Below are 14,233 nucleotides of genomic sequence, written 5' to 3' on the forward strand. Positions count from 1 at the left end.
ACCTGTTTCTAGTTTCTGATGCTCACACCTGTTTCTAGTTTCTGACACTCACACCTGTTTCTAGTTTCTGATGCTCACACTCGTTTCTAGTTTTTGACAGACCTGTTTAAAGTTTCTAATGGTCACACCTGTTTCTAGTTTTTGACTATCAAATATGATTCCAGTTTCTGACGCTCACTTCTGTTTCCATTTTCTGATGGTGGGGAGTGGTGGCACAGAGGTTAGAAGATGGGGTTGTGATCAGAAAGTTGCAGGTTCACCTCCCGGTACCGTCAACATCAAAATGTGGGTGGAAAAGGTGAAACACCCACACCTCCCTCCACCCTCATTCGCCTCACTCTGGGTCCATGAGCAAGGCCCTTAACCGCCACCATGTGCTCCCTAAACAGGTCTCTCTTGAAAATGAGTTCTCGTGGCTCAATGAGTCTACTTGGATAAATAAAGGGTAAATGAAAAATGAAAAAAATGGTCACACCTGTTTCTAGTTTCTGAATCTGAAATATGTTTCCAGTTTCTGACGCTCACACCTGTTCTTAGTTTCTGACGCTCACCTGTTCCTAGTTTCTGACAGTCACACCTGTTTCCAGTTTCTGACAGTCACACCTGTTCCTAGTTTCTGACTATAAAATATGTTTCCAGTTTCTGACGCTCACACCTGTACTTAGTTTCTGACGCTCACCTGTTCCTAGTTTCTGACACTCACACCTGTTTCCAGTTTCTGACAGTCACACCTGTTCCTAGTTTCTGACACTCACACCTGTTTCTAGTTTCTGACAGTCACACCTGTTTCCAGTTTCTGACGCTCACACCCTCACTGGTTGGTTTTTAAAAATTCTCTGCTTCAATCTTTTAATTCGTATATTTGATTTAAAGGACTATGGTTTATTTTCTTATTTAAATACATTTTATTTAAAAAATGAAATTTAAGTACATCTAATATATTTGAATTGTAACTTTTCAGTTTGTTATTTACTTGATCCAGTTGTTTTTAATGGTTATTTTACTGACATGCAGACTCTTAAAGGCTTGTTGTGCATCTCCACCTTCTCTCACACATATATTTTTATCTCTAGCCGTCTGGACATCATTCATTTTATTGTCTTAAACCAAACCCCCCCCCAAAAAAAGACGTATCACCGCCGGACCAAAACTGGGCTTTGGTCCCAAAATAACCCGCCAGTGCAGACAAGGAAGTGTTTTTTTCAGAACAGGTCTAAAAAAGGTAACATCAACCAAATGCACACAGATTTACACGAAGAAAACACGTGACTTTTTACTAAACGAAGATAAAGATGCAGCAGAGCGCATGTGATTAAAGTCAGAATCTGTTAAAAACCTTTCAGACTCAGAAGGACTCCTCAAAACACTAAACCTTCAAGTCACAGGCAGGTAAATAGATGTTTGTTACCATGTGGATCTTGAAATAGATGTGAGGCACTAAAGCTTAGCGTCTAGAACTGCTGCAGTTTCAGGCCTTCGTGCTCAGAGCTCAGTAATAGTTTGGTGATGTCGTCTTCTTGCTAATCTTCAGAAAATTGAATTTCTACTCTCGCAGTCATCTAAGAACACACGCCAGCGTTCGGAGATACAGCTGCTGTCGAGTTCTCCTGAATTCTCAGAAAATCGTTGGAGTTAGAGGAAATGTCATTTCTCTTTTGATTTTCTTTTAATTTGTTTTTCTGCAACAGATTCAGGGTCTGACCTCAGACCGGTTTCTGCTGGTTCTTCTTTCATCATCTGTTCTGAGGAACACAAAGAGACGTTCGGATCGGTTCTGCAAGAACTCGGCAAACCGTGTTCTGGGTTCCTCTGAGGTCGCTTCTTCCCCAGTTTGAAAAACAACAGAAATGTTTCGGAACTTTTGATTTGTGGCTCAATGAGGTCATTCTGCAAAGACGCTAATCCTTTTTATTACAATTCCAAATCATCCTCCTAATTAGTTTTATCACCTGCTGCCGTGGGCGAGTGTGTCTGTTAGCAAAATATCCCCTGAACCAACAGATGGAATTCACTGAGGTCATGCGATGAACGTCTAACTTCAAGAAGGCTGACCTTTGTAACACAAGCAGGACTACGACTCGTTTTACAGATACTGAGCTAAACGTCGGTGTGGTAGTAGCTGAGAGTCATCCTCAACACATAATCTGAGCTGCAGCACGTTTAGCTGTTTGGTGAGAAGCTCGGAGCGCCCTGGCCCTGGTCATCATCTTGAATTTTAACCTTCAATAAAAATAACGTTCTAAGTGAGTTCAAATATTCTGACGTGAACCAATTGTCTCCAGTGACACGAGGCCCTGAAGGAGCTTCACACAAAACACGCAGCTGAAACGTGAAAGTTCTTCAACGGCAGAAAATCTGGACGGTACCTTGGATCCGGTGACGAAGCGTCCCGGTGGACCAGGAGAACCCAAACGTCCTGATGCTCCTGGTTCTCCCTGGTTACAGATGGAAGAAGTGGTTAAAAACAGTCAAGAAATGTTCTTCAGCTACAACCTGGGTCTGCACCTTTGGTCCGGAGGGTCCAGCAATCCCAGGTGGACCCGTCAAACCCCGTATTCCCCTTTGGCCTTGGTCCCCCTGAGCAGCCACATTAAGATCGAATGCATTAATTCAGCAGCTCTTACTTGTTACAAGGAGTCGAGGAAACGTTCCTTCAATACCTTTTCACCTTGAGTCCCAATCCCAGGTGCCCCCTCTGCCCCCCTGAGACCGACGGCTCCTGGCTCGCCCTAAATCCGTGCACACCCACACACACGTTCACCAAACTTGTATCTGATCATTGATCCAGAGATTACTCAGTGTCCAAACCTTCTGTCCTGGGGCGCCGTCCTCCCCCGGTAACCCCGGCAGACCTGCTGTTCCCGGTGACCCCGGCTCACCCTGCAGACAGACGGAAATCTGTGTCAGTTCACGGCCTGAACACTTGAACGCCAACTTTAATCCGGAGGATTGACGCTAATCGCCGAGCTCTGACGCACCTTTGATCCCGGCTCGCCGGCACCATGTTCTCCTGGGGAGCCAACCTCGCCGGGCAGCCCCTGGTCCCCCTGTGTGAGGTACGATCTTACACCGTTAACGTTGGACAAACAATAAGTCCAGCAATATAAAACCAGTGCTTCCACTGGAACCATGCACTGTGACACTAAACTGATCTGAGACAAGCCGTATGCCATGTCCTCCATCTCTGAGGGGTTTGGAGGACGGTCAGGTTATAGATATTTGGTGGTGGCCATCTTGGATTTTGACGTGACAACCTAAGTTTTGAGCCGTTTTACGCCTAAATGCTTTGGTGGTCCAGTTGTTCACGGCACCATTAAGGTGTCACGTATTCGTCTTTTCACACGTGTTGGTCGTGAACGTTTCTTTTTATCAGTTGGTCAAATGAAGTCGTGAAGAAGAGGCTAATTCAAGTCTTGTGACGTGACAGAAGTGATGCTGTAGAAGAGTTAGCGTGGTGCAACGTTGTAGCTTTCACTAGCGGGGCATACTGCGAGGAACCGTGTGACGTTTCAAAGACCATGACCCATAAATCTGTGGTCGTTCCACGGAGCTGCTGGAGAACCAGAGACATAAAGATCTTTTCTTACAGCGCAGTGAGACGGGACGTCTTTAACTGTGCAGCTGCGTCCGGTCCTTCTCCACTTACAGCGCGCTGGTTCTGTTTACTGAACGGACCTGAGCTCAGTTCTGGTGGACCACAGCCATGAAAGAAGTCAGAAACCATGTGGTCCTCGTGGACCACCAGACTTGTTTTAGTCCTCACTAATTTAAACGTTTGATGGCTGCGGTTTGTCTGGATCATCATAAAAGGACGAACCTTGGGTCCAGGAAATCCCTCTCCTGGTGGACCTCTGCCCCCTGGGGGCCCTCTTGGACCCTCGATACCCTGCAAGGAAAAAAAACAAGAGCTCAAGGAATAATCAAAGCTTTGAAATGATTTATTTCATGTAAAAATGTTCAGTTTCTGGTTGGACCTCCTCTGTGTGATGCTACACATCATTGCTTACCTTTTCACCTTGAATGCCAATTCCTGGGAGGCCGATGGGTCCTGGAAAACCTGGAGGGCCAAACTCCCCCTGAAGGTTCACACAAAAACAGTTTGAGGATGAAGATGGGACGTAAGTGTTGGATGTTGGAGCATGGCACCGTCAGCTGGACGCCGGTGACGCCCACCTGCAGGGCTTTGTGTGTTCACAGAACGTCACGACGTTCGTCTCGTGGGTTTTCAAGTCGTTTGTCTTATTCATAAAACGTTGATCAAATCCAGAAAGTTCTGATAAAACCTTCAGACTGAGCGTTTCGTGTGTGCACCTGCGACCAGACGGCGTTTTAAAGCACTTTGTGAAGCTGAACACCCTCCCTGTGTCAGAGCGCCTCAGCTGTTCCCACGTTCACAACAGCTCCGTCCTCCTACACCGCCCAGCCTCGATTCGTCACCTCCAGACTCCGACCTCCATCACGCTCGCTGCCTTTATCCCTGGCTCTGCTCACAAAGGCTGTACTTTCTACCGTCCTTGGTCTTTGTGAAGTCGCTGCAGCGAGGCGCCACGTGCGCGGCCTCTCTACTCTACCTTGTCTCCTTTGACTCCGGCGCCCGGCTGTCCTCTGGCCCCTCGCGGCCCCTCGAAGCCCCGCTCGCCCTGCGGAGGCGGACAGAGAAAGCAGTGGAGAATTACTGAGCTGGACTTTATGACAGCAGCACAACCGTTCACCAAGGTCTCGCTTTTATTTTCTACTCAGGAAATCTGATGTTCACACACATGAAGCAGCACGAGACGTGCACACCAGCTTTAATGGACGTTTAGAGTCTGCAAGCCCAGATGTGGCTCCTTTTTATACCTGCACATGTGGGGTTTTGTCTGGTAGAACATTTTGTTTTAATTTTTTTTTTTTAGAAATTTATTAATTTCATTAAAAACAAAATAACTACATACAATAGAAAACAAAAATATATATACAGTCAAAAATAAAATGAAAGGCGGCAGAAGAATAAATCTTATATCGGCCCCTTTTTCCAGAATATATTCAAACAAAATTAAAAAAAACAAAGCTAAATAAAAACATCAACTCAAACAACAATTTGTTTAGATACACATACTTTTCCATAGTCCTTTAGAAAATTAACTTTGAACATTTTCTTGAATATGTACATAGATGTGGCAGATTTAACTTCATCCTTCAGACCAGTCCTGTTCCCTGAATTATACTAGACCGCTCCTTCAAACTGGTACGAAACCAGTGCTTCACAAACATCTGTCCCCTTCAGATAATAACCACTCTCCCTTTTAACTAAATGTACTTGGATATTAGAAGTTAGTATGTTTTTGTGAGCCTTACACATAAACAGTAAAATATTATAATCAACCAAGTCGTATAATTTTAATATCTTCAGCTGATAAAACAACGTATTTGATGGATGCTATAATCTTTAGTGATAATTCTTACAGCTCTTCTTTACAAAATAAAAATAGTGTTTGTAATTGTTTTACATGTTTTACCCCAGACTTCAGTACAGTAAATTAAGTGTGGGACAATAATTGCATTATACAACATAAACAGAGTTTTATCATTGAGTAACTCCCTCACTTTGTACCGTACTGCAATAAATTTAGATATTTTTGTTCTTAAATTATTTATGTGAAGTTTCCATGTCAGCTTTTCATCAATGATGATGCCCAGAAACTTCCCCTCACTGACTCTACAAATCTCAACACCATCGACTCTAAACGGAGCATCGACACTTCTCTTACTGGTACTGAACATCACGTAATTTGTTTTATCAGAATTTAATGATAATTTAAGTTGAAATCAATTTTGTATTTTCACAAATTCTGTCTGTACCATCTCTAACATTCGTTCTATATCTTTCCCCAAACAAAGAAATGTATCATCTGCAAATAAAACACATCTTAACAGTCCTGACACATTAACCAAGTCATTTATATATAAAATAAATAACTTAGGTCCAAGTACAGAACCTTGAGGCACTCCACATGTGATGTTACAAAGTCCAGACCTTCCATCATTTATTTGAACAAACTGTTTCCTTTCTTCTAAATAACTAGATACCCACTGTAATGCTCTAATACCATATTTATTGATCTTTTCAAGAAGAATACTGTGGTCAGTAGTATCAAATGCCTTCTTTAAATCAACATAAATACTAACACAGTACTTTATTTGGTCAACAGAAGTTATTTGTTCTATTAATTCCATGAGAGCCACTGATGTAGACTTTTTAGGTCTAAACCCATATTGACTGTTACTTAATTGATAAATTGATCCAAACTAATCACAAATAATTTATCTAAAGTTTCTGAAAACTGTGGCAACAAGAATATTGATCTGTAATTGTTAAACACACGTTTGTCACCATTTTTAAAAAGAGGAAATGCCTTGGCTATTTTCATGTTTGGAAATATTCCTGTTGATAAGGATAAATTACAAATATATGTAAACGGCTCAATAACACAATTCATTATATTCTTTGCAAACATCATGTCCATGTCCACCCGATCTGTGGCTCTTTTGTCTGCAAGGTTTTTTACAATATTCATTATTTCTTCTTTGGCAGTTCCATCAAGAAAAATACTGTTGGAACAACCCGTGACTGTATGATTCACATTTTTATCTACTTTTAGTATTTTAGTTACGAGACTCCAACATTCATAAAATAATGATTAAATCCATTTACGTTTTCATCTGATCATGGATTTCTTTACCGTCCTTTACAAAATACTGTGGAATACCTGATTTTACTTCATGATTTTTCAGGACACTTCAGTATTTGCCATGTTGCCCTCATAGTACCGTTACTTTTTTCTAATAAATCAATGTAATATCTCATGAGAGTCATCCCCAACACTTGGACCAGGTCTAAAAGATCACATTAAATCTTTGACTCAGATCTTTGGCGCCTGACGGGCAACATGCATCAACAAATGAGACTTTGTCGCCGGTGGTGTATGGTGCATTTAAGAACATCACGTAAATGTGAACACTGTATTATTCCTCTGTAGGTGTGTACGGCTCCATCAGTCTGCATCAAGTTTTTGGGTTTTCTTCTCCCAGTTCTTGGTCATGGGGAACTCGCTCGGATCCTCTCGGGTCTTTTCCAGAGTCGCTTCGCTTCCACAGATACTCTGAAATGTTGAACTGCTCGAGAACGCCTTCTGGACGTTTGTGGAGCTCTCTGAAGGTCCAACTCCAGAAGCCTCTTGGTGCTCAACGGCTGCAGTGAGCTGATGGAAACGGGACTAGATCCGGACCAGGACTACCTCCAGCCTCAGCGGTTAGTCTGAACTGAACATCAGAGACTTGCAGTGAATTAAAAACGACGTCTGAAGGTTCAACAGGTTTTCATTGTTTCCATCCAAAGAAACGGACCTCACAAACATCTGCACGATAACGAGCGGGGAAACGCTGCAGGAGCAACTCCAGGGTGGGAGGCGTTAATGATGTGGAAAAGGTTTTACTGACGCTGCTCGCCTGCGGAGCTGGAGCGTGTCGGGGCCCGTGGTGCAAGGAACTGTTCCAGAGCGAGAACGTCATCTGGGAGTTTACAGCCAGACCTGCTGCAGGACTTCCATCAAATAAACAACAACGGTGCCTGGAGGCCCATCTGCTGCACGAGGGAAACACCTCGTCGTTCTCTGGAGGCACAAAGAGACGATCCAGAGCCCGTCAGGGAGAACTTCACCAGAATCTTCCCCTCAGGCAATGCAGGAGACAGGAGACCTGAAGACCTGAGACCTTACAGGAGACTTGAAGACCTGAGACCTTACAGGACACCTGAAGACCTTACAGGAGACCTGAAGACTTGAGACCTTCTATGAGACCTGAAGACCTTCCATGAGACCTGAAGACCTGAGACCTTACAGGAGACCCGAAGACCATACAGAAGACTTGAAGACCTGAGACCTTACAGGAGACCTGAAGACCTTAGAGGAGACCTGAATACCTTACAAGAGACCTGAAGATCTTACAAGAGACCTGAAGGCCTTACAGGAGACCTGAAGACCTTAGAGGAAACCTGAAGACCTTACAGGAGACCTGAAGACCTTACAGGAGACCTGAAGACCTTACAAGAGACCTGAAGACCTTACAGGAGACCTGAAGACCTTACAGGAGACCTGAAGACCTTACAGGAGATCCGAAGACGTCTCAGAGATTCAGAAGAGCTCTGGTTTGTACTTTCAGTCAGAGAACAGCTTCAACGCAGATCTTACATTTAAATACCAGAAGACTTCTGGTTGAATGAAATCCTAAAATAATTAAACACTTCTGAGGGAATCTGACCCGTGATGTGGTCAGTCAGAGCGTGTGGGTCAAACGTAGGCCCATGAGCCAGAAATGAGTTGTGTCATCATTCTACCAGGTCCAGTTCTGTGTTCAGAGGTCTGAATGCTTCAGGTTCTGTTCCTCATCTGAACGTTCCTGCTTTGGGAACTGAATCCTTTGTGAAGCTTCTGGTTTGAAGTGACGACAGACATCACACTGTAGGCGGGTTCTGTTGGTGTTCATGTTAATTAGACTCTGCCGTGGAGGTGTCCCTTGTTGTGCCGTGTCCCCGTGTCATTTATGTATGTCTAATTAATTAATTTGCTTGCTCTGAACAGCTGATTGGCTGAAAGTGGTTTAAAAGGACCAAGCTCCACCAGCTGGATGAGTGAGAGAGGTCAGAGGAGAGACGCTGGTCTGATGGTTTTCTACGTCGACTTCGTAGCATGGCCTCAGACGGACCGTCCGTGTCACGTTCAGCACTGGACAGCTCTGCTGCAGAACTTACTTCAGTGGGAGGAGACTGCAGCCTGGGGGGCGTGGCCAACTCAGCAGGGGACAAAGTTAAAGCAACAGACAGATTCTTATCGTTTGTGTTTTTATCCCGGACAATCCCCCAAGAGTTATGTTGAATTTGCTCAAGAAAAGGAGGTCCTTTTTGATTGCTGGTGTTTTGCAGACAATGTAAAAAGTTTTGATCAATTATGTGATCTGATCCCGGACGAGACCCCAACATCAGACCAACGTCTCTCCTCTGGCCTCCCTCACTCATCCAGCAGGCAGAGCTTGGTCCTTTTAAACTGCTTTCAGCCAATCAGCTGTTTAGAGAGAACAAATTAATTAATTAGACACTCACATAAATGACACAGGGACACGTCACACCCGTCCAGTCTCTGAGTCTTCAGCTCTGAGCCAAGATGTCCTCGTCTCCTCTGGCGAGGTCGAGTTGACCGCAGCATCACGAGGCAACGAAGCGCCAGCGCACATTTCCGACAGAATTCATGTAACATCTGAGACGTAACTGAACGTTAACTTCCTGTCACAACCTGGAGTCCAGACGGGACATCAGAACAGGTCCGAGGGTCAGGTGAAATCAGGGTCCAAACGGTGGACATATTGGACATGGAGACACTCACCTTTGGTCCAGGGAGACCCTCTCCTGTTGGTCCTCTCTCTCCTTGGACTCCTTGGGGCCCTTGAGGTCCCTGAATAAAAACAATATATGTTAATAAATGTTTTTTCTCCCTTCATAAATGTTTAGTAAAGAAACTCTGCGCCACAAGGTGGCGAGGACGTCCATCATGTAGAGAAACCCTCTCAGCTCGGCTGAAGAGACTCAAAACAACTGAAGCTTTTTTCTGTGATTTTACTGATTGATCTTTTTATCCGTTTCAGCACATCATCAAAGTTTAACAGTGACAGGATTGGTGCAAACTGAGACAAAAAAACTGGTGAAACAGGCAGAAAGACCATCAGCTTTCAGAAGCTGCGTCTCTTATCGACACAAATCTTTTTACACCGTCCTTTAAAAAACGTTCTTTTCTGCACAAGAACGAAAGCAGCAAATTCAGCAGAAAACATCAGCTGAGAAAAGAATACTGTTAGCATGGACAGCTAGCTTTAGCTGTTATCGCCAAGTTACAGATTGTTCAACCATTAAAAGGAGTTTTCAGTGTTTTACAGCAGCTTTTATTTTCTCCACAAGAGCCGAACAAAAGCTAAAAAGATTAGTGGGCTTAGCTAACTAGCATATTGGCTACTCCAGTGACCAAATCGATCCGTTTACCTCGGAGGTTCTAACACTAATCTAGAAATTACATTATTAGCATTTTTAAAAAATGCTAACAACTGTTAGCATTAAAAGAGCAGGCTAACAGCTGTTAGCATTAAAAGAGCAGGCTAACAGCTGTTAGCATTAAAAGAGCAGGCTAACAGCTGTTAGCTATTGGGGATACTGGTGCCCAAATCCAGCAATCACTGTGCAGGAGGCGGGGGACACCCTGGACAGGTCTCCAGTCCATCACAGGGACACTGGAGTACCTGGAGAAAACCCACACAGCACAGAGAACATGCAAACTCCACCCAGAAAGGTCACCGGACTGGGATTTGAACCGGGGCAGCCTGCTCTCTGAGAGGCAGCAGCTCTACCAACTGAGCCACCGTGCTGCCCGACTCAAGAATCACCACCTGAAAAAATTATCTGAGGTGTGTATGTACATTTTTTAAACAAGACCATTTCCATTAATAAAAAAAATGAAAGTCCTTCTCAGATAACTTCTGCTGGATTACGTGGTGGGGGCGGGACTTCAAACTCATCCTGGGGCCAGACTGTGGGGACCCTGGTCATGTTTCAGCTTCAGGATTCCAGTCAAAGGATGAATGTTTTCTACCGGCCAGCCGTCAAAGCCTAAAGGAACTCACCACAAACCTTCAGACACTCGTGCTGCAGCAGAAGAGTTTAGGACCATACCATCACCTTTAGAAGAGCTGCCCCAGTTTTACAGGCATAAACCTTCGGCTCATGTTAAAGTGGGTCAGGTTTTTATATCCTCCTGTTTCACTTTGTTCGTTGTGTTAAATCACGAGACGAAACGTTCTATTTTAAAACCGTATGTGCAACCTCTGAACCCGAGCTTTCAGAGTTTCCTGCTAAATCTGCTGCTTGTTTCATCGCATGCTGACGTGACAAACGGGTCAGAAACTGGTCGATTGCATTGAACCGCTGCCTCCTGTACACATCGAGTGAGATGTTTCTGTTTTGTTTTGCTGGTTCCTAACTCACCGGTGGTCCAGGCTCACCGATTCCTTGAGGACCAGGAGGCCCTGGTTGCCCTTGGAAACCGACATCCCCCTGCAGTGCACGAGAAAGCAAGGCGAGTGCTCAGACAGGATGAGACAGAAAGGTAGGTTATTATGCTCTCATGACACCATTTTCCAAAACAGCAGGGAGGCGAGCGTTACCTTGGGTCCCGGAAGGCCGATTCCCGTCTCCCCTTGGATTCCAGGTGGTCCAGAAAGTCCCCGTTCCCCCTATGAAGAGGTCGATAAGGGCAGGCATTGAGCACAGCTTTGATAAGTTGTAGGGTCGCTCAGATGGCATTTTGTACCCAACGAGGACAATAAAGTACTTTGACACAATAGATCAAGACGTAAAACGTCTTAAAGACTCATCTGTTTTTAAAGGGTTACCGAGTCAAGATTCAGTTGTTAAAACACACAAAAACATGCTCTATTTTTCCCACTCCAGTGCCATAAATCACAGCTGTGCACATGGGAGACGTAAATGGGGGGTGGAGAATCTGGAGGGTGCATACCGGCTCTTTTTTTCCTTTCTGTGCCCTTTCAAGCAAGTTGAGACAATGCTTAGACCGACGTTACTGTGCTGCTCAGGTGATATAGGATAACAGCCAGACCATTAACCAGAACATTCCTCTAAAATAATTAGGAGGGGTCCTCTTGGTGGGGAGTGAGCGCTCCTGGCAGAACTGGCAGGTACAACACGAAGGAGGAGGCTCGGAGACGAAGGAGCGGACAAATAAGTTGACAAGTTACCAACAGACGAGCCTCTTCAGGGCGGCTGGCACGTCCCACAAATACAAATGGTTTGCTCTCTGACTGGGTCACGAGTTCGTGGAGATGCTTGACACTTGTGACGTTATTTATGTCAGAGTCTGGGGCTTTTATTCCAAAGATTTTAAATGTCACCGCCGTGGTTACGTGTTACTGACGGCACAGGAAACGCTCACATACACAGCTGAGTCTGTAAAACAGAGGTTTCTTTAGGGTCCTGGTCTGGAGTCTTAGAAGCTGTGACTGACCTCTGCGCCCTGATGCAGGGCTGGACGTATGGAAGGCCAGAACCACCTGTTCTCCTTCATGGCTTCAGTTAAGTGAAATTGGTTGGTTTCATGTATTTACTTAAAAGACCTTTTGAATTCATACAAAGACTGGTCTGGTTGAACCACAGGTCTCCATTTATTACAGAAGTTCAGACATTTTCAAACGGGACTCTCTTTAAATGTTACATTAATATATTATCTCCACGTAGCTCTTGAAACGTTGCCTTACGTAGTTGTTTGATGGAAATCAGTGGTTCTTTTTTAGCCCAAAAGGTGGCAGCCGATGCTAGCCGCAGCAAAACGTAACTTCGGCTAGTCTGATTGAAATCTGAATGTAGATGGTAAAATGCGAAGCTGCCAGTGATGTTTATACGATGACGTTTGGATGAACGATTGAAGTCTGGAATGGATGTGGTGTGCTCCAGTTACAGGGGCATCACTCTCCTCAGCCTCCCTGGTAAGGTCGATTCAGGGGTACTGGAAAAGAGAGTCCAATCATTGGTTGAACCTCAGATCTAGGAGAAACAATGCGGGTTCCGTCCTGGCCGTGGAACACTCGATCAGCTCTTTACCCTCACTAGGGTCCTCGAGGGGTCATGGGAGTTTGCCCATCCAGTTTACATGCGTTTTGTGGACTTGGAGAAGGCATTCGACTGTGTTTCTTGGGGTACACTGTGGGGGAGGGGGGGGGGGGGCTCTGTGAGTATGGGATTGGGGGCCCGTTGTTATGGACTGTTCAGTCTCTAAACAAGCGGTGCGACAGTTTGGTTCTCGTTGCCGTTAGTAAGTCGGACTCTTCAGGGTGTGAGTTGGACTCCACCAGGGCTGCTCGTTGTCACAGATTCTCTTCATAACTTTTATGGACAGAAATTCTCGGTGCAGCCAGGGGGTGGAGGGAGTCCAGTTCATGGCCTCAGGCTTCATCTCTACTCTCTGCAGATGATGTGGTCCTGTTGGCGTCATCGTGCCGTGATCTTCAACTCTCACTGGAGCGGTTCACAGCTGAGTGTGAAGCAACTGGGATGAGAACCAGCACCTCCAAATCTGAGTTCATGGTCCTCAGCCGGACAAGGGTGGATTGTTCTCTTCAGGTCCAGGGTGAGGTTCTGCCTCAAGTGGAGAAGTTCAAGTATCTTGGGGTTTTGTTCACGAGTGAGGGAAGAATGGAGCATGAGATTGACAGATGGATTGGTGCAGCGTCTGCAGTATTGTGGACTCTGTACTGGTCTGTTATGGTGAAGAGGGAGCTGAGCTGTAAGACAAAGCTCTCTGTTTACTGGTCAGTCTACGTTCCTCCCCTCAGCTCTGGTCATGAACTCTGAAGGGACTGAAAGAATGAGATCGTGGATCCAGGAGGTTGAAATGAGTTTCCTCTGCAGGAGCTGGACTCTCCCTTAGAGACAGGCTGAGAAGTTCAGTTATCAGGAGAGACTCAGAGTAGAACCGCTGCTCCTCCACATCCAATGGAGCCAGTTGAGGAGGTTCATCTGGTAAGGATGCCACCTGGGCACCTCCCTAGGGAGGTGCTTCGGGCATGTTCGACTGGGAGGAGACCCAGGACTCGCTGGAGAGTCTACATCTCTCAGTTGACCTGGGAACACCCTGGTGTCCTTCCAGAAGAGCTGGAAGAAGCTGTGGAGAGAGATGTCTGGACCTCCCTGCTCAAGATGCTGCCCCCAAGACCTGAGTCCAGAACAAGAAGAAGAGGATGGATGGATGGATGGATGGATGGATGGATGGATGGATGGATGGACCCATTTAACCCATTTTACAATATTTCATGAATAAACCTTTAAAATTCACTTTTGTTTGGCATTGTTACTTTAGAAGAAATTATTTGTAGATCTTGTTGGAACTGCTACAGCTGACACTTTAATAACTTGTTTACAGAATTATTAACTTTATAAACTCAAATCAAATCAAAGTTCAGGCTCAGTAATCCAGGTATAAAATCTAAATCAGGTCCTCTGGACGGATTCTTTGTGTTGAAACGTTTCGTCTTTCAGATCCAGTTAGCAGGACACGATAAAACAGCCTAACTTTAGCTAACATTTAGAGCCGCACCTTCAGATGTGCATGATTTAATCAGGTTTACCAGATGTGCATGATTTAAT

The 14,233-nt window shown here is 45.0% G+C and overlaps 1 protein-coding gene across 1 annotated transcript in view; it reads right to left on the reverse strand.

Annotated features, from left to right (window-relative positions):
- The window catches only part of LOC119428759 (collagen alpha-1(XXVIII) chain), a 39,620-nt gene that overhangs the window by 10,500 nt on the left and 14,887 nt on the right, over positions 1-14,233 (reverse strand). Inside the window, exons 11-21 of the mRNA XM_037696435.1 lie at positions 11,242-11,310; positions 11,063-11,131; positions 9,417-9,485; positions 4,572-4,640; positions 4,008-4,076; positions 3,818-3,886; positions 2,979-3,047; positions 2,809-2,880; positions 2,661-2,729; positions 2,506-2,577; positions 2,367-2,435 (exon numbers count right to left, since the gene is read on the reverse strand). Of these exons, the coding sequence (XP_037552363.1) occupies positions 2,367-2,435; positions 2,506-2,577; positions 2,661-2,729; positions 2,809-2,880; positions 2,979-3,047; positions 3,818-3,886; positions 4,008-4,076; positions 4,572-4,640; positions 9,417-9,485; positions 11,063-11,131; positions 11,242-11,310 (765 nt within the window). The remainder of the gene's footprint in view (positions 1-2,366; positions 2,436-2,505; positions 2,578-2,660; positions 2,730-2,808; positions 2,881-2,978; positions 3,048-3,817; positions 3,887-4,007; positions 4,077-4,571; positions 4,641-9,416; positions 9,486-11,062; positions 11,132-11,241; positions 11,311-14,233) is intronic.

Source organism: Nematolebias whitei, chromosome 23 (assembly GCF_014905685.2).
Source record: "Nematolebias whitei isolate Nwh7 chromosome 23, NemWhi1, whole genome shotgun sequence".
Taxonomy (NCBI): domain Eukaryota; kingdom Metazoa; phylum Chordata; class Actinopteri; order Cyprinodontiformes; family Rivulidae; genus Nematolebias; species Nematolebias whitei.